Source organism: Symphalangus syndactylus, chromosome 22, assembly GCF_028878055.3.
Source record: "Symphalangus syndactylus isolate Jambi chromosome 22, NHGRI_mSymSyn1-v2.1_pri, whole genome shotgun sequence".
In the NCBI taxonomy this organism is placed as follows: Eukaryota; Metazoa; Chordata; class Mammalia; order Primates; family Hylobatidae; genus Symphalangus; species Symphalangus syndactylus.
The window spans coordinates 20,172,816-20,192,304 of NC_072444.2; the positions used below are offsets into that span (position 1 = coordinate 20,172,816).

At 53.3% G+C, this 19,489-nt stretch overlaps 1 protein-coding gene across 1 annotated transcript in view; it reads right to left on the minus strand.

Moving 5' to 3' along the window:
• Positions 1 to 5,128: 5,128 nt before the first annotated feature.
• The window catches only part of PADI6 (peptidyl arginine deiminase 6), a 30,441-nt gene continuing 16,080 nt past the window's right edge, over positions 5,129 to 19,489 (minus strand). Inside the window, exons 7-16 of the mRNA XM_055261785.2 lie at positions 19,192 to 19,370; positions 18,870 to 18,973; positions 14,864 to 14,975; positions 12,653 to 12,760; positions 12,284 to 12,438; positions 11,630 to 11,786; positions 11,080 to 11,203; positions 9,611 to 9,681; positions 7,958 to 8,119; positions 5,129 to 5,618 (exon numbers count right to left, since the gene is read on the minus strand). Coding sequence (XP_055117760.1) covers positions 5,385 to 5,618; positions 7,958 to 8,119; positions 9,611 to 9,681; positions 11,080 to 11,203; positions 11,630 to 11,786; positions 12,284 to 12,438; positions 12,653 to 12,760; positions 14,864 to 14,975; positions 18,870 to 18,973; positions 19,192 to 19,370 — 1,406 coding nt within the window. The 3' untranslated portion in view covers positions 5,129 to 5,384. The remainder of the gene's footprint in view (positions 5,619 to 7,957; positions 8,120 to 9,610; positions 9,682 to 11,079; positions 11,204 to 11,629; positions 11,787 to 12,283; positions 12,439 to 12,652; positions 12,761 to 14,863; positions 14,976 to 18,869; positions 18,974 to 19,191; positions 19,371 to 19,489) is intronic.

Below are 19,489 nucleotides of genomic sequence, written 5' to 3' on the forward strand. Positions count from 1 at the left end.
TTGGATTTTGCATTTCTTTTTCGGTTGGAATGGAGCTCTGTTTTTCTTAACTCCTTATATGTGTACCTTGTAAGCCCTGGCACCCACAGAAAGTGGTGTCAGGGGACAGGTGGCCCCAGGGGAGCTTCCAGGTTTAAACTGCACTGGTTGAAGTGAGTGGATCCCCCAACTCCGCCCCGTGAAAGGCTAGGGGAGAAGGACAGTGTCAGTGCCTCAGTTGTCCAGAAGTGGAGTTCTTTGCATTTTCACTGGGGCTTTGAGAGGAAAAAATAAGTCATGGGAGGCATCCCGAACAGTGACTGCATGTGCTGTGTGCCCAGCAACATGCATGTGTACCCACTCCCCAGACTTCAGCAGGGGGCTCTGTGGTCAGGCCCCGAGCCGTGGCTTCAGGCCAGTGCTGCTCCATGCAGGCAGTGTGGCCAACTGCCCACCAGAGGGCACCAGGAGGCTGGTCCTAGGTTCAGAGACCACGGGCGCTCTTCTCCGGGACTGGCAGGCATTCATCCACTTCTAGGCTGCTGCTGAGTCTATACCAGGCAGAGTCCTAGACAAGACCCTTGCACAGGATGCCGGCTCCCTGCAGCCACAGAGATTCCTGGGATCCCTGGAACCTCGAGTGCTGGCCGCCTTGTGTTTACTGGCTGAATAGTGTCCGGCCCAGTCCCTCCTGGCAGGCATTGGCCCAATTTGGGAGAGGAGGAAACTGTCTCCCATGGCCTCTTAGCTGCACAAGCAGCAAGTGCACTGTTGCAGGACAGTCCAAATGTAAAACACAATGTTTCCCCATCTCCCCACTTGGCAGCTTGGAGCTTCCCATCAGATGCTCCTGCCCTGGAAGAGCCCCCGTGGGCAGGGAAGCCACTGCTGGGGGCAGCGTCCTGGCTGGCACACACTGGCTGTCGTGTATTGGGCACATGCTGCAAATTGAGTGTTGTGTGTCTTGCCCCTGACTCCTGCAGTCCACTCCGACAGTCTTTTTCGAGACGGAGTTTCTTTCGCCCAGGCCGGAGTGCAGTGGCATAATCTCAGCTCACTGCAACCTCTGCCTCCTGGGTTCAAGCGATTCTCCTGCCTCAGCCTCCTGAGTACCTGGGATTACAGGTGCCCACCACATGCCTGGCTAATTTTTGTACTTTTAGTAGAGACGGGGTTTCACCATGTTGGCCAGGCTGGTCTCAAACTGACCTCAAGTGATCTGCCCGCCTCGGCCTCCCAAAGTGCTGGGATTACAGGTGTGAGCCACCGCTCCCGGCCACACAGACAGTCTTGGAGGGAAGGCTGTTCTTTATTCCTGTTATAGAGGGAAGCAGGGTGCAGAGAGAAAATGGCTTTGGCTGAGGGACACAGTGGGGCGGGTAGGAAGACCTGTGCCTGGAACCACAAAGATCCTTAACAAAGATGGTCTCCCCTGCTCCCCCATCCTGCCCCTGGCTGAGGACAGGGAGCCCATGTGACCTGTATCCACCCTGGAGGGGCTGCCTTGAGAGCTTCGAGAACATCCAGGAGACCTTCACCTGCCCTTCCAGGGGCAGCGTAGGTGGCCAATACAGAGTAGCTGTAGGCCTGTGGCTGGGGAATGGGAGAAGCCTCCTGAAGTCAGGGGGCAGAGAAGGCAGGCTCCTCACCGGCAGCTGCGGAGTTTTTTTTTTTTTTTTAATGTCCCCCAGGCTGGAGTGCAGTGTCACAATCTTGGCTCCCCGCAACAACCTCCTCCCAGGTTCAAGTAATTCTCCTGCCTCAGCCTCCCGAATAGCTAAGATTACAGGCACATGCCACCACACCTGGCTAATTTTTTTTGTATTTTTAGTAGAGATGGGGTTTTGCCATGTTGACCAAACTGGTCTCGAACTCTTGAACTCAGGTGACGCCGCCTACCTCAGCCTCCCGAAGTGCTAGGATTACAGGCGTGAGCCACGCGCCCGGCCTTTGGCTCTGGGGTTTTCTCACCTGCAAAGCTGCTGCCTCCTGCTACCGTCCTGCCCCGTCAAGCCAGCAGCCTTGCTGGCCGATGTCCTCCACTCTCAGCGGCTCAGGCTCCCAGGGAAGAGTGGAAAGGGCTGGAAGGATGGCAAATGGGGAAGGGGACTTACCCGTTCCTACCCAGCCCTGCTTTGCCGCGAACACCTGCCCCAGCCCCACATTGAAGGGCGGGGAGCTGCGGGAGCACCACGCGGGATAGCCACGCTGGACGGTCTCAGGATCCAGCTTAGCTGGTGTTAACACCAGACAGTAGCAATGGAGCCTACTCTCCAGACTGGGAGGACTCAGCAGGCAGGGATGCAGGGAGGAGGGAAGGGGAGACAGGAACAGCCCCTTCAAGGCTTTGGAAGGGAAATGGGGGTCACCCCGTTAACAGCATTCTGGGCACTGAAGCAGCCTGGAGGGGAGAGGACACGGTGCCTCTAAAGAACTCAAAGATGGCCTGTTACAGGTTGGGAGGCACATGGGAGGGCTGGAATCTCTAAAACCCTCTGCTGCCCCCACACTGGGTCCCCAGCACTCCCCCACTCACCCCCCACCCCAGCAGCATTTCCTGTGATTTTTTTATTTTTATTTTTTGAGACGAAGTCTCACTCTGTTGCCCAGGCTGGAGTGCAGTGGCATGATCTTGGAGCCTCCGCCTCCTGGGTTCAAGTGATTCTCTCAACTCAGCCACTCAACCTCCCAAGTAGCTGGGATTACAGGTGCATGCCACGATGCCTCGACTAATTTTTGCATTTTTAGTAGAGACGGGGTTTCCCCATGTTGGCCAGGCTGGCCTTGAACTCCTGGCCTCAAGTGATCCACCTGCCTCAGCCTCCCAAAGTGCTGGGATTGCAGGCGTGAGCCACTGCGCCTGGCCGTGTGCTATGCAGGCAATGGAGGGTTTTGTTTCCTTCTACAGAGATGTGGTCTCCCAGCCTTCAGGAATGAGAGGTGCCATGTGTCTTTCTAGGGCTTTATGTAAATAACTCCAGTTCTCAGAACAACCTCGAGACAGGCACAACTCTTACCCACTTGCGCTGGTGAGGAAACTGAGGCACAGAGCCCACTCAGCTTGTTTTTTCACCTTTGACCAGTACAGGGAGCATTTCCTCTCCTTCCCTACAGCAGTAGTGCAAGCATGGCGCCAAATGACCACTGACCTTTGCAGGGGAACACAGTGGGGAGGGATGGGGACTGGGGCCTTTTGGAGCACATCTTTGTCTAGAGGGTGTGGCCAGTGAGTCTTCAGCCTCGGGCCCAGTGTGGTCAGGTCTAAAGACTTGGCAGCAGGAGCTGGAAATCCAGACTTTGAGTAAATTGTCGGTGCCTAACTCAGAGACGTTTATAACATTGTGCAAGCCAAGTACACCCAGCTCTCTGCTGCAAGTGTCTGCTAACAGCCAGGGCTGAGAGGGCGCCTCTCCAGGTACCATCAGGGTGGTGCTGCCTGGGAGGTAACAGGAGAGACGGGTGTCAAGCTGCCAAGATCTCCTGCAGGACCCTTAGGCAGGTGGGGCAGGAGGGGCTCAGGGCTGACCTGAAAAGCTCTGGGTGGGCCGGGCGCGGTGGCTCACGCCTGTAATCCCAGCACTTTGGGAGGCCGAGGCGGGCGGATCATGAGGTTAGGAGATCGAGACCATCCTAGCTAACACGGTGAAACCCCGTCTCTACTAAAAATAGAAAAAAAAAAATTAGCCGGGCGTGGTGGCAGGCGCCTGTAGTCCCAGCTACTGGGGAGGCTGAGGCAGGAGAATGGCGTGAACCCGGGAGGCGGAGCTTGCAGTGAGCCGAGATCGCGCCACTGCACTCCAGCCTGGGCGACAGGGCAAGACTCCGTCTCAAAAAAAAAAAAAAAAAAAAAAAAAAAAAAAAAAAAAAAAAAAAAGCAAAGCTCTGGGTGAGGGTCTAGTTAGGGTCAGAGGAGGGGCCAGTTCATCCACCCTAAGGTGGCCCTTGGCAGAGGTGGGCGAATTCCCTGGGAAAAGCCCATGGGGGTGGAAAAGTGGACCTTTTGTCCCCCTTCTGGTCCTAGGGCTTCCCTCTCCCCTTTTTCCCTAGAGATGGAACCCCAGCCCTTGGGGTCCAGAGTCCCCTATTTCTTTTGGCTTTTCTAGACTATCTGAAAATGCACATGAACTCATCTATCCCTCCCCATATTTGAAGGCCTGGTGTCAGTCCCAGGCTGGTATAGGGGTCAGAGCCATGAATACATCAAGAGGTCTCTAGTGTAGTCCATAAACTCTGCACCACCATAGGCAGGTTAATGAGATGTCGTAAGATGTCCTGGGGTAGCTGGCACACCAGGGCACAGCTCCTGGATGAAGACCCACATCTGATCCAGAGACCGGCCCTGCTGCCCCAACCCTGGCTTCTGCCTCGCTTCCTTAGGATGACCCTCCTCCACTGCCCCAGCAGCTGGCAGAGGCTGGCCAGGTCCTGCCTGCTGCCCACAGAGCCCCAGGTGCTAGGACGGGGGCTAGTTTGAGGCCCAGCTCTGCCTTCAACTCCCTGTGGGACGTGGACACACGGCTCCCTTCTCAGGTCCTACCCTGAGGATTAGTGTGTCCTAGAGTCATCATCATCCAGGAGGAGCAGGGTGGGAGCCACAGCACCTGTTAAAGCTTAACAGCATCCCTGTGCCATTAACACAGGGGTGGTAAGATGGGCTTTGGGCCCTGGAGGGAACATTTCAGGCTAAGGGTCTGCCCAGGTCCGCCCCTGCTATGCCTTCTCTCAGAGGCCACACCTACAGACCCAAGGAGACCAGCGCCTCCACTTGCTGAGGCCAGCTGCCCGCCAGACATGGCACCCCCACCGTGGGCCTGCCCCCTCCATGTCCTACCAGGCCCAAGAGGGAGGCCCATCGACCTTCCTCCAGCCTGGGCCCTGGACTCCAGACCCAGCCTGTCCCAGTTGCTTAAACCAGAGCAGCATTTGGATAATCTTAGATTATCCAAATGGATTTAAGTCCATTTGAATAAGTCCAACCACTTCCTGCCATAGACATAACTTAGAGATGAGGGGAAGGACAGCAACTCATGGAGCCAAGTCTGTCCCCCGACACAAGCAAGCCAGCATGGCCATAGGTATCTCAGCTCAGCCTTGTCCTCAAGTTGTCACTCATCCCCTCCCCAAACAAGGAGGTCACCACCAAGATGCATTCGCGCCCACCAGCGCTTTATTGGCTATTTAGTAAACACCACTTTTGACTGAACACTTTTCCATCTTTTCCCCACAGGGGTTCAAGCTGGCGGCATTTGCCATCCTACTGGGTCTGAGGGTCGGGGTGGACAGGGAAGAAAGGGTTGTGTTGCCTGGACTTTCCAGCCTCTTCTACTGGGCAAGGAATCATACCGTTGCATGGTGACAGTGGGCCATCCACGCTGGGGCAGAGCTGGCAGCTCCAGGGCCTGGGTCTAAGGTACCATCTTCCACCATTTGAAGGCAAAGGGCACCCGGCGGACGTTGGCACAGGCACAGATGTCTCCGACCTCCGTCAGGTAACAGTCAAAGTCATTGATGAAGGTGCACTTGAAGCCCAGGGGCTCCAGCAAGCAGCAAATCTTTTCTTCCAGGCAGCAGGTCCCCTTGATTTGGGGCCCAAAAGGCTTGGGGATCCCCAGGTTCTTGCCCATCACAATCATCCGCAGCTGTCAGAAAGACAGGGTGGGTGAGGCCTGGACAGGGATCAGAGGCCTGAAAACCAGCCACCCCACCTGCCTCTCTGTGGTCAGGCCAGACCAGGCGTAGCAGGCAGGCAGCCGCCTCCTCCATGTCAGTGAAACCCAGCTCACTTTTGCTGAGCCCTACAATGGCTGTTTCTCAACAGCCAGATACAATCTTGCCTGGCCAAGGTTTGGGATCGTCAACTTCTCCAGTTTCTATGTTTCGATTATTCTGGCCTCTTATCTGGATGCAACACATGGCTGCCGCCTCCACTGGAACACTCTCCCCATCCCCGCTTTGTCAGTTGACTGCTGCGCATCTTTCGTATCTCAACTCCTCCTCAAAGCAGCTTCTTACCATTACTCACCCCAACCAGACCACACTGAGCTGATCAAGTTAGAAGACACCCATGTACGATTGGAGCATGCAGGGCCTGCGTCCCTAGGACCCAGGGAAGAGGTCGGCAAGTGTTTAGAGAATTAGGGCACTCAAATGCCTCAGTTCATTTTAAACACCTATATGATGGGTCAGTTGTTACATGAGAAAGTTCATATGTGAGCCATAGTCGGCATAGGCTTGGTGAAGCCAGGACCTCTTGTACTCACAGCCCCACTCCTGATTATAACTTCTGGTTTAGAATAAGTAGGAACAGAATTTTTAAAAACAAAACAAAAACACAGTTTTGCTCTTGTTGCCCAGGCTGGAGTGCAACAGTGTGATCTCAGCTCAACTGCAACCTCCACTTCCCGGGTTCAAGCGATTCTCCTGCCTCAGCCTCCTGAGTAGCTGGGATGACAGGCATGCACCACCCCTGGCTAATTTTGTATTTTTGGTAAAGGCAGTTTCTCATGTTAGGCTGGTCTCGCGGTCCTGACTTCAGGTGATCCGCCTGCCTAGGCCTCCCAAAGTGCTGGGATTACAGGTGTGAGCCACCACGCCCGGCCCCAGAATTTTTTTTTTTTGGTTTGGTTTATCAGACAAGGTCTTGGTTTGTTGCCCAGGCTAGAGTGCAGTGGTTCATTGCAGCCTCCACCTCTGGGGCTCAAGAAATTGTCCTGCCTCAGCCTCCTGAGTGGCTGAGACTACAGGCATGTGCCACCATACCCAGTGTTTTTTGTTTTGGGGGGGACAGTCTTGCTCTGTTGCACAGGCTAGAGTCCAGTGGTGCAATCTTGGCTCACTGCAACCTCCGCCTCCTGGGTTCAAGGGATCCTCCTGCCTCAGCCTCTGATTAGCTGGGATTATAGGCATGCACCACCACGCCCAGCTAGTTTTTTGTATTTTTACTAGAGATAGAGTTTCAACCATGTTGGCCGGGCTGGTCTCGAATTTCTGACTTCAAGTGATCCACCCACCTCAGCCTCCCAAAGTGCTGAGATTACAGGCATGAGCCACTGCGCCCTGGCCCCAGCTTTTTTTTTTTTTTTTTTTTAAGTTGCAGGGTCTCTCTATGTTGCCCTAGCTGGTCTCCAACTCGAGTTCAAGTGATCTTCCCACCTCAGCCTCCCAACGTGCTAAAACTACAGGTGAGCCACCATGACCAGCCAAGCAGAATAGAATATTAGAGACGGAGTTTCACTCTTGTTGCCCAGGCTGGAGTGCAATGGAGCGATCTAGGCTCAATGCAACCTCTGTCTCCCGGGTTCAAGCAATTCTCCTGTCTCAGCCTCTGGAATAGCTGGGATTACAGGCGTGTGCTACCACACCCAACTAATTTTGTATTTTTAGTAGAGACAGGGTTTCTCAGTGTTGGTCAGGCTGGTCTCAAACTCCTGACCTCAGGTGATCCACCTGCCTCGGCCTCCCAAAGTGTTGGGATTACAGGCATGAGCCACCGCGCCCGGCCTAGAATGTTATTTTAAGTGCTGATGTACCTCCATGTATCAGACACCGCTGCCCCGGACCCTGGAGATAGCAGACAGGAAGACCCACACCCTGAGGTAGCTTGCCCAAGGCCTCACTGCTGGCAGATGCGCAGCAACCTCGACTCTGCGTTGCATAACACCCCATCTGAAGTGGGCCTCACAGGTTCATCCATTTAGACTGGGCAGGGCCGGGGGCGGGGAGGGCAGCTCGCTGAGGCTCCTAAAGCGCCTGGCCCATAGTAACTGCCTAGGGAAACTCTAAGCCTTCAGGCCCAGTACACCGGGCTCTCTGGGAGGGGTGTCCCTAACCGAGATGGGGGAAAAGGGGTCTCCCTCCCATTTCCTCATAGGCACAGTTATCTGCTGTCCCCCATCTCTGCAGTCCAGCACAGTGAGGTGGCAGCCAGTGTTGCCTGGACGGGCCCTCCCCCACCCAGGGATGCCCAGTCGCCCCTCACCAGGTCAGGGAAGTATGGCCTCGCGAAGGGCCTCTTGGGCTGCTGGTCAGAGGGGATGTTAGTCAGCTTCTCCAGGCAGAACAGCTGGGGAATCTCGATGATGTCCTGCTCCACCAGGCCCAGCTCCGTCTTCAGGATGTCACGGTTCAGGTGAATGCACTTCTGTGGGGTGGGAGGGGCCAGGAGAGCTCATCAGGAATTAAAACCAGTTTCCTTCCATACTGAAGGTAGGCGGTGGCCTGACACCACTACCATCCCCATCACTCGCTGTGTGCCAGTAGCCTCACACATCATACCAACCTTCTGAAGTGGGCAGTTCCCTTTTCACATGGGGAAATGGGGGCTCAGGAATGGCCTAGTCTTTAGTCCAGGATCCCATGGCTAGACAGCATCTGGCACTTCCCAACCCAGACCAGCTGAGCCCAATACCCGGGCATCTCCCTAGGCCTTGAAATAGGCTTCAGACAACCCAACACACCTGTCTCCCTAGGCCTTGAAATAGGCTTCAGACACATACCCAACACATCTAAGCTGTCGCCAGGGGCTGAGAGATGCTGTCTCAGCCCCATGCCTGGCTGGCACCCACCCTGCTATGCCAGGAGGGCTGTTCTTGCCAAACAGGGTACCCATGCACTGTGTGGGGCATAGAACATTCCTTGGGAACATTCCTGGGAATGTTAAGGACCCAGCGAGCGAAGCAGTTTTGCTGACCATGCAACCTCAGCCAAGAAATTACCCTTCTCTGGGCCTAAGCTTCTCCTTCTAGAAGTTGGGGAGACTCTGCTTCTTATAGCCAATGAGTCACTTCTAAGATCTCTGAAGGCTGGTGACCCTGAACACCATTCTCGGGACTGCTGTGACAGGCCACTTCTTCCAGAAAGCATTGAGTAGGCCCCTCGTCTATTTGAGTCTGATACTCAGCTTCTCAGAAGTGAGGAGCTGGCTTCTTCAAGGAGGCTGCTGAGCTATGTCATTTTCTGGGAAATGGACCCTAGGCAGCTTGAGTAGCATAATGAGCGACACATGAACTTGGGAGTTCAGACTCATTTCCCCAAATGATTGTCCTGGGCTAGCGGTTTTACTGTGTGCCCCACTATCCTCATACATGAGAGGTGTTTTACTTTATTGGGCTATCTGCAGGGTTTGTAGTGAGGTATCTTACACAATGCTTGGGCCATCATTGGTTCTCAGCTAGGAACCTAGATAGTCAGGGCTTTCCCAGCTTGAGGGAAAAGATCCAGCTGCATAGTCATAGCAAGTAAACTCCCTCTGACAGCATCTGTAAGCAGTATCTGTCAACGGTCCCGACATGCCATGGCGCTCCTCCCTGCCCCTGTCCCACCCTGGGTCCTCAGCCATCTGACACCGTAAGAAAGCTGTGTTACCCACTTCCAGCCCTTTTCCAAGCATAAAGGTACATCGTGCTGTGTTTGACTCCAGAGACCTAACTCCTTAACTCCTCTAGTCTCCCTGCACTGGCATATGGCCAGCTCCAGCCCCAGACCTGGTCCTGTATCAAGACCTGGAAGAAAGGGTGGCGGGCAGCTGCCCTCCCAACCCTTCACCCCTCAGGAGGGGTGGGTGGAAACCTTCCCGCAGAACCTGCGGCACTAGCCCTTTCTTGGGGATGGCCCCCCTTCACGCTGGTCCTACCTCCACGTATTCATTCTGCTTCTTCAGGCTTTCATCAGCCAGAAGTTGGTCGATGGTTTTGGCTTCCCTTCCTGTAGGAAGAAGCGGGCAGCAGGACTGCTGGTCAGGGAGTGGCAGCACTGCCCAGAGCTGGGCACACTCGGGCCAGGCCCAGCCACCTGGGTGCATTCCTGGGCCAGTGACCATGGCGAGAGGACTGGCCTGTCTCCAGGGATCACACCCTCAAGTCCAGTCTCTTCCTTCTGGGGACTGACCAGGGTCTACATCAGAACTCCCAGGCAGGACTTACTGCCACTGGCCACTCTGTCCCCAGCATGAGGGGGAATAGCCTGTGCCAGGCTGAGGGACACAGCCTAGAGCTTGTTAGGATGACTTCACAGCCCCTATTCCGATTGCCAATACAACCTGGCACCTTCTGCCTGTGACCCTCTCCAGGTTACATTACCTTTGTTCCTCAATTGCCTGATCTTTGGGACAGGGATGCCCAATTCATTTGCCAGCTCTGAGGTGACAGTCTTTGTGATGTGGTTCATGCTCAGCAGATGTCACCTTCCATGGTGCTTCTATGACCAGGAGTTCCCGGGCCCCACCCCAAAGGCTGAGTATCCAGGAGGTCTGGAGCAGGGTGGAAATTCTACATTTCTAACAAGCTCCCAGGTGTGCTGGCCCTCAGATAACACTTTGGGTATTGAAGGTCTAGAAAAACCTAATACCCCCAGCCCCTTTCTGGGTTACTACAGCTTTTATTATTTTTTGAGATGGAGTCTTGCTCTGTGGCCCAGGCTGGAGTACAATGGCATGATCTCAGCTCACTGCAACCTCCACCTCCCAGGTTAAAGCGATTCCCCTGCCTCCTGAGTAGCTGAGATTACAGGCATGCACCACCATGCCCAGCTAATTTTCATGTCTTTAGTAGAGATGGGCTTTCGTCATGTTGGCCAGGCTGGTCTTGAACTTCTGGCCTCAGGTGATCTGCCCACCTCGGCCTCCCAAAGTGCTGGGGTTACAGGTGTGAGCCACCATGCCCAGCCCACTCCCACAGCCTTTAGAGCAGAAGTGCAATGGCACCAGCCACACCACCTCTGCTTGTCCACCTGTGTTTCCTTAATGTAACCAGGAGACCCACAAAGTCCCAGTCCCTAGATACTTAATCCAACATGCCCTGAATAAATCCAGGCACTAGCATTGTTAACACCCATTTTCCCCCGTGCTTGGGGCCACCTATGTGCTAAGTGAGTCCCCTTCAAATACATCGTAACAGCCTCTAGGCCATCCCAAAACATCTGGTCTACTTGTGTTGTAGTACCACTAGAGCAGCCCAGAAATAAGATATACTAATATGGCAATTCCAACAGCTTTTGTGCTTCCCTGGCATCCTTTATGCCAAGTGTGACAGAATGGCTATGTAGAAAGGGCCCCTGGGAAAAGGAGGACCCCAGTTCTGTTCTGTGCAAAGGGAGTTCCCTTACCATTAGACAGGAGCTGATCTGCTCTAAGCTCGTCAAACAGAAGAGCATCGCCATAGCCTTCCTTCTGTTTCTCTCGGAACAGTTTATAGCAGGCACTGGGGCTGGCCAGGAGCAGCTGGAAGCCCTGGGAAACAGAACTTGGGTCAGAAGCCAGCTTTCTCAGCTGGACATGGTGGCTCATATCTGTAATCCCAGCACTTTGGAGGCAGAGGCAGGCAGATCATCTGAGGTCAGAAGTTCGAGACCAGCCTAGCCAATGTAGTGAAATTCCATCTCTACTAAAAATGCAAAAGTTAGCCAGGTGTGGTGGCATGTGCCTGTAATCCCAGCTACTCAGGAGGCTGAGGCAGGAGAATTGCTCGAGTCCGGGAGGCAGTGGTTGCAGTGAGCAGAGATCATGCCACTGCACTCCAGCCTGGGTGACACAGCAAGACTCAAAAAACAAAAAAACTAAGAAAAAGCCAGCTTTCTCTCCAGAATCTTCCAAGATTTCCCAACAGAAGGCGTGGGGACATGGTCAGATGTCCCTTCTTCAGACCCCAATACAGACCTTTTTGCCCTCATTCTTGTCATCTGTGGGGATGAAGCACATGAACTCATCCACGTGGCCAGTCATTAGCCAATCTGAGTAGAGCTCCACCGGTGCTTGGACCTGCTGGGCATAGAGGAAGTCTCGAAGGGTCTTACTCATGGCCCGGCCCTCTGCACTAGAAGGAAGATGGAAAGAACAGCTCTTGAGCCAGTGTGGCGCAGGCTGGTCACCCGCCACTTGGTGTCATGCTGCCTCCAGGGAGCTGGCCTCTCTGACCGTTGTGTGAAAGAGGCCGGTCCATAGCGGATGGGTTGGTTGCGAATCCCTTACTCTGACCTCACTCAGAACAGAGCCTAGTGTTTCGAGACAGACAAGCCCAGACATAAGCATCATTTTGGATTTATGGCCACCAAGAAATCCAACCACGTATCTCTTGGAAATGACATTCTGGTGAACCAAATTTCACTTGTTTCAGTTTAAACCCTGGAATCAAAGAATAAACGGTTTATTCTCATCTTTAGTCTCCCACGTGAATCCAAAGCTCAAATGTCTTCAGTTTAAGAAATGGTCCACAGTGCGTGACCTGCTGAGGTGCTACGGGAAGCAGGCGGGGCCAGGGGAACGACCATGGTCCCTTCCTTTCATTTGGAGGCGTCTGGCCTGGTGGCTCACCTGGGGTAAAAGCTGCTGCCAATGAGGACTCTGCCCAGGGGGTACTCTCTCCCTTGGACCTTGACAGGTGGGGACACCATCAGGTTCCCAATGGAATCCATGCTGGCCACTTTATGGTCCTCAGTGTCCTGGATCATGTAGCCAATACCAGGGCTCTGGGGAGAGACCCAGCCGGGGAAGGGGTGTTAGTAGGGGATGGCTTTAGGCCCCAGTCTTATCCCTAAATCCAGGCTCTCAGGTAGACTTCCACATTCCCTCCCCGCAGAGGCCACCTGGGCCCTCTCCCCACTTGGTGCCCCATCATTTCTAGGCAGGCCCCAGGCCTGAGAGATTGGACTGAGCTCAGATTAGCCAAAGCGAGTTGCACACCAGTGAGTACTTCATGGGGAACTCATCGAGATCAGCGGCCTGAGGCGTGTCGAGGATCAAAGATGTTGTCTTGTGGGGAGCCTGGGTGTAGCAGAAGGCCATCTCATCCTGGAATGGAGAGGAAAACAGATTGTTTGCCAATCACACATCTCCTTGGACCCCATTTAGGGAAAAGTTACAGTAAGAACCCCCTTCCTTCCTGCCAACTCCTGCTCAACCCTCAACACCCAGCTCAGATATCACCCTTTCTTGAAGGCTCTCTGATCCTTCTCTCTCCTCCTCTTCAGGTTTAAGACTTGAGCATCCATGGCCAGGTGTGGTGGCTCACACCTGTAATCCCAGCACTTTGGGAGGCCAAGGTGGGTGGATCACCTGAGCCTAGGAATTCAAGACCAGCCTGGGCAACATGGTGAGACCATCTACTTAAAAAAAAAAAAAAAAAAAAAAACCCAAAAAGTTAGCCAGGCATGGTGGCTCATGCCTGTAATCCCAGATACTCAGGAGGAGGTAGAGGCTGCAGTGGAGCTGAGATCGTGCCACTGCACTCCAGCCTGGGCAGCAAAGACTTGAGCATCCAGATTCTTCCTTTCTTCTTTTGTAAAGAATCCATTAACAAGCCTTACTGGCTTACATTCTGAGTCAGTTCTGCGCTGGTGCCACTCAGGAAGCCACCGTGTCTCCACCCTATGCCACTGCAACGCCTTCCAGTTTTGCTTCTATTCTTACCTACTCTTAAGATCTGTTCCCTACATCTTAGCCAGAGGGGTCTTTTGAAAACCTGAACTATAACCTTTCATTCCCGATTCATGCTTTGAGTGTCTCTTGTTTGCCTTTAGCTTAAAAGGTACCTTAACCAGGAGGTAGCCCTGCCTCTCACGTTTGTTCACTGTGATCTGGCTGCATCAGCCCTCTTCAAGACCTCCAAGCACACCCCCACATTTTTTTTTTTTTTTTTTTTTTTTTTTTTTGAGACAGTCTCGCTCTGTCATCCAGACTGGAGTGCAGTGGCGTGATCTGGACGCACTGCAACCTCCGCCTCCTGGGTTCAAGCGATTCTCCTGCCTCAGTGACCCAAGTAGGTGGGACTACAGGCACACGCCACCACACCCAGCTGATTTTTGTATTTTTTAGTAGAGATGGTATTTTGCCATGTTTTCCAGGCTGTTTTAAAACTCCTGACCTCAAGTGATCAGCCTCCCAATGTGTTGGGATTACAGGCGTGAGCCACTGCACCCAGCCAGGGACTCCTTTTAATCCTAGCCACCCCTGCCCCAAATCTCTGCATGGCCAGCTCCTTGTTTCCTTAAGTTTCATTTGCAGATTTTCCCGACTATTATTAAACTGCCTCATTTGGTCTAATGACTCACTGTATCATCTCATTCTCTAACTTTCATAGCACTTAAAAGTTCTATCCTTGCTAACGTGGGACAGCATATGTTCCAATTTATCTCTGGTGCTCAGGATGGTGTGCCTAGCACGTGATGATCACTCATCTGCAGAGGACCGAGCTCTAGAACTGAAGGCTGACTGAGGCTCTAGACTTGGTGCTGTGCCAGAGTTAGGCGGGACCCCAGGACAGTGGCCCAGCTCCCACAGACTTAGCCAAAGGCATCAGAGCCTTCCGGGGCCTGGGGGTTAGGGTTCTGTGGTCTTGAACATATGTCCATTCTGGAATGGGAAGGAGTTTGGACTCTAAACTCTATTCCTTAGTGGCCATGACTCAGGCAAATCCTCATCTAAGCCTCCACTGAAGTCCTAAAAACACGGCCGCCGCTATCAAGGCTTCGTTTGTTTTTTTGTTTTTTTGTTTTTTTTTTTTGAGACGGAGTCTCACTCTTTCACCCAGGCTGGAATGCAGTGGCGCGATCTCAGCTTACTGCAGGCTCCGCCCCAGCGGTTCACACCATTCTCCTGCCTCAGCCTCCTGAGTAGCTGGGACTACAGACACCTGCCACCTCGCCCAGCTAATTTTTTGTATTTTTACTAGAGATGGGGTTTCACTGTGTTAGCCAGGATGGTCTCCATCTCCTGACCTCGTGATCAGCCCGCCTCGGCCTCCCAAAGTGCTGGGATTACAGGCGTGAGCCACCACGCCCAGCCTAAGGCTTCTGTCTTTAAGGTTAACCAGAAGCCTGTAAAGTTCCTCTTAGGTGGCATGTGCTGAGTCTCCCCACCCCTCCCCCACAGGTAAGTTCCCAGGTGGGGTGTTACCTGGAGCCACCTGCCCAGGCGGTTGGGGTCCTCATAGACAGATGCCACCTGGCTGTTGCTCTTCTCACTCAGCTCCGTCACTGTGTCCACAAAACCCTGCAGCTGCAGCTCCCTGCCATGGGAGAGAAGCCAGTTCTGGGAAGGCTTTCGAGGCTCCCTTACTGGTTATGACCCCCTTGTGCCAAGAGAGGAAGAACACATCCTTCTCACCAGGAGAGGTCACATCCCTGCCCGTGAGGTCGACAGAGCAACCATCCCTGACCTCGGCACAAGCCAGAAGCTCAGAGCCCATCTTGTCCAACGCTATTCAGCTTTGCCCATGGCAGAGCCAGGTTGGGAAGTGTCAGTGGCGGCCCCTTCCCTGGTAGCCAAGGCCTGCTCTGTTTATATCCCTCGGTCACATTCTGCAAGTACCCTTCCTTTTTTGAGACAGTCTCGTTCTGTCACCCAGGCTGGAGTGCAGTGGCATGATCTGACTCACTGCAACCTCCGCCTCCTGGGTTCAAGTGAGTCTCCTGCCTCAGCCCCCCACAGTAGCGGGGACTATATGCCTGCCACCATGCCTGGTTGTCATTTTTGTATGTGTGGCATGGGGTGGGTCTTGAGCCCTGGGATCTTCAAGCCATTATGCACAGCATCAGGCTCACAGATCTATAGTGGCCATCCCTTCCTTGAAGGGAAACAGCAGTGTGTGAGGCTGATGTTAAGACCACTCATCTGGCCGGGCACGGTGGCTCATGCCTGTAATCCCAGCACTTTGGGAGGCTGAGGCGGGAGGATCACCTGAGATTGGGAGTTTGAGACCAGCCTGGCCAATATGGTGAAACCCCATCTTTACTAGAAATACAGAAATTAGCTGGGCGTGGTGGCGCGTGCCTGTAATCCCAGCTACTCGGGAGGCTGAGGCAGGAGAATTGCTGGAACCCGGGAGGCAGAGGCTGCAGTGAGCCAACATCACACCACTGCACTCCAGTCTGGGCAACAGAGAGAGACTCCATCTCAAAAAAAAATAATAAATTGGCCAGGCGCAGTGGCTCACGCTTGTAATCCCAGCACTTTGGGAGGCCGAGGTGGGCAGATCACGAGGTCAGGAGATCAAGACCATGGTGAAACCCCATCTCTACTAAAAATACAAAAAAATTAGCCGGGCTTGGTGGCGGGCGCCTGTAGTCCCAGCTACTCCGGAGGCTGAGGCAGGAGAATGGCGTGAACCCGGGAGGCGGAGCTTGCAGTGAGCCGAGATAGCGCCACTGCACTCCAGCCTGGGTGACAGAGCAAGACTCCATCTCCAAAAAAAAAAAAAAAAAAAAAAAAAAAAAAAAAATAAGGCCGGGCGCGGTGGCTCATGCCTGTAATCCCAGCACTTTGGGAGGCCGAGATGGGCGGATCACAAGGTCAGGAGATCGAGACCATCCTGGCTAACACGGTGAAACCTCGTCTCTACCAAAAATACAAAAAAATTAGCCGGGCATGGTGGCGACTGCCTGTAGTCCCAGCTACTCGGGAGGCTGAGACAGGAGAATGGTGTGAACCCGGGAGGCAGAGCTTGCAGTGAGCCAAGGTCACGCCACTGCACTCCAGCCTGGGTGACAGAGCAAGACTCTGTCTCAAAAAAAAAAAAAATAAAATAAAAAATAAAAAAATAATAAAATAAAAATAATAATAAATTATCTTAAACAAATGGAATAAACAGGTCCTCAAAAGTTGGAGGTCAGCAAGGCCCTAGTATTGGGAAATATTGAAATTGGGACTGTAGTCCGGCTTCAGGTCCAAAGCTCATGTCGCTACTAATAGAATACAGCAATGTAACTACTGGCATAGCACATTCATAGTATCTATGCTACTGCTCCAAAGAACCTATTTCTTGGGTCTATGCAAAGCCACAGGGTGCTACCAGCCTGACAAGGTCTAGAACAGTCTGAGGCTTATTGGGGGAAGGGTGTGTCGGCCCAGTCTTACAGGTCATATGCAGCTATACCGGGTCAAACCGTGCCTGAATACCACACTGTATGGAAGACTTGGCTTTCCTTGAAGAACAAATAGATGCCTCCTGTGAGTGAGAAACCCCTGTTTTCAAATACTCAAAATACCACATCTCTCTGCTTTATGTCTTTTATATCTGCCATCAGCAGAATCCCATCAGACCTTCTAAGATTTTACCTTCTCATCCTGAAGCCTGGTATTCCTCTGAGGACCACCTCCCCAGCAGCCCTCCCCTGGAAGAGCTGTCTGGCTTCTACATCCACTGAGCCTGCAAGAGGGGTAGAAGTCTTTTTTTTTTTTTGAGATGGAATCTTATCTGTCACCCAGGCTGGAGTACAGTGGTACAATCTTGGCTCTCTCCACCCTCTGCCTTCTGGGTTCAAGAGATTCTCTCCTGCCTCAGCCTCCTGAGCAGCTGGGATTACTGGGGTGCACCACCATGCCCGGCTGTTTTTTGTATTTTTAGTAGAGGCAGGGTTTTATCATGTTGGCCAGGCTAGTCTTAGAACTCCTGACCTCAGGTGATCCGCCCGCCTCGGCCTCCCAAAGTGCTGGGATTACAGGCATGAGCCACCACACGTAGCAATTTTTTGTTTTTGAGACAGTTTTGCTCGTTTCCCAGGCTGCAGTGCAGTGGGGCTATTTCAGCTCACTGCAACCTCTGTCTCCTGGGTTCAAGCGATTCTCCTACCTCAGCTTCACTGAGTAGCTGGGATTACAGGCATGCACTACCACATCTGGCTAATTTTTGTATTTTTAGTGGAGATGGGGTTTCGCCATGTTGGCCAGGCTGGTCTCGAACTTCCAACTCTCAGGTGATCCTCCTGCCTCGGCCTCCCAAAGTGCTGGGGTTATAGGTGTGAGCCACCACACTGGCCACCTTTTCCTATTAGTGTTTCCCATCCCTGCTAGAGCATTCCATCAGCATTATCCTTTGCCTCCTGCCTTAAAAAAACAAAAAAGACAGCCTTCACCCTAAGGAATTTGCAATAAAGGGCAACATGGTGGTAGTAATCTGGAGGCGACTGGTGTGGAGCGAGTGGGGCAGGGGTGTCAATCCCACTCTAACCAATTCCAACTCTAACGGCTGCTCCTGCCACCCTGGCTTGAGCCATGCTGTGTCTAGACTGGTCTCCCACCTTTTATTTGTACCTGACTTTCCATGTGGCCAGAGTGATCATGCAGACAGAACCCTTGGCTTCCCACTGGTTCTGCCTTCAGGATCTTTTCTCCTTTCCTCCCTAGCCATGTGGCTACATAGCTAGAGACTGTTCCCAGATTCCCTGAGGCCGGACATGGCCCCGTGCGTGTTCAGGCTTTTGGCATGTGAGAAGTGGTTCAGGAGACTTCCAGACCACTAGCAGCAACAATAGGTTGCAGCGCCCAAATCTTGGCTCTTTCTCCCTCCTGGGGCCCGGGCCTGGACCTAGGATGTGCGCACCCAGCCTCCCATAGAGGAGGCAGCCACCCCAGGGGAAAGCATAACAAGACTGAAAGGAACCAGGGCCCCTACGTGGCAGTGGGTGAGCAGTACCATCTTCCTGCAGGCATCCAGGTGACAGAAAGCTTTCACCACTGCATTTAGAGTAGGTATGGCCCCAGATACCTCACCCTAACATCCAGGGCCCACAGGGCTCTGCTCCTTTCACCCATCCCTACACCGCCCCTTCCTGGGCTCACACCTGTTCTCTGGCTCCACAGCAGCCTCATCATCCCTGGGACAGGTTCTCGTCCTGACCTCTCCATCCTTCACCCTGCTTTACAGCACTTGGTACTGTTTAAAACCATGCCGTTTGGCCCTCACATAATGGGGGGACTGTCTCATTCACTGTTCCATGCCCAGCTTTGGGAATATTCAGGCATGTATTGGACTATCTTGGGGCAGGTCCAGATAGCTTAGACAGAAGGGTTTCAACTCTCCTGGTGAGAGGTCCTAGTCATCTTTACCCACCCTGCCTTGCATACAGAAAGAGGGTGCCAGTTATGAGAACGGCCTGGCACAGTCAGCCTGAGGGTCTCTCACCTGCACAGGTAAACCTCCAGAGGCACCTGGGTACAGGGAATGAAGACGCAGGGGGCCACCCGGAACACCACCGTGTCTTTGTACAGCAGGGTCTCTGGAATTGACTGCAACAAGACGAGGTCCTGTTAGCAACCTGCTTCCACATTTACTGGCTCCCCTCTTACCCCCAAGGTTCCGGCCGTTCAGCCTGGCCCCCAGCTGGGCCCCACCTGCCTTCTGCAGCTCTCCCCCAGCAAACCTCGAGCTCTGCCCAAATGTGGGAGATGGCTTTGCCCCCACCGGAGCATCCTAGTCCAAGGACCCACCTATTATGGAGACATACCGGATCTTGAGAATCCTCCACCAGGGACACAGAGTAGGAGATGAGGCCTGAGAATTCGGCGGACGGGAATGCTATAGCTTCAACGTAGAAAGTCTCCTTCAAGTGGCTCCCGAGGAGGGCCAAGGTATAGGCGTGCTGGCCGGGCCCCAGCACCAACTCAAAGGTACTGGAATTGTCTTCTAGGAGAGAAAGAAAGGATGGACCAGCCACTGAAGTAACGTGGTGCCAGTCACCACATTTGATGGTTAAGGTACCGGCTCATTCCTCATATCAGAGGCAAGGCTGTGAGTTCCAGGAG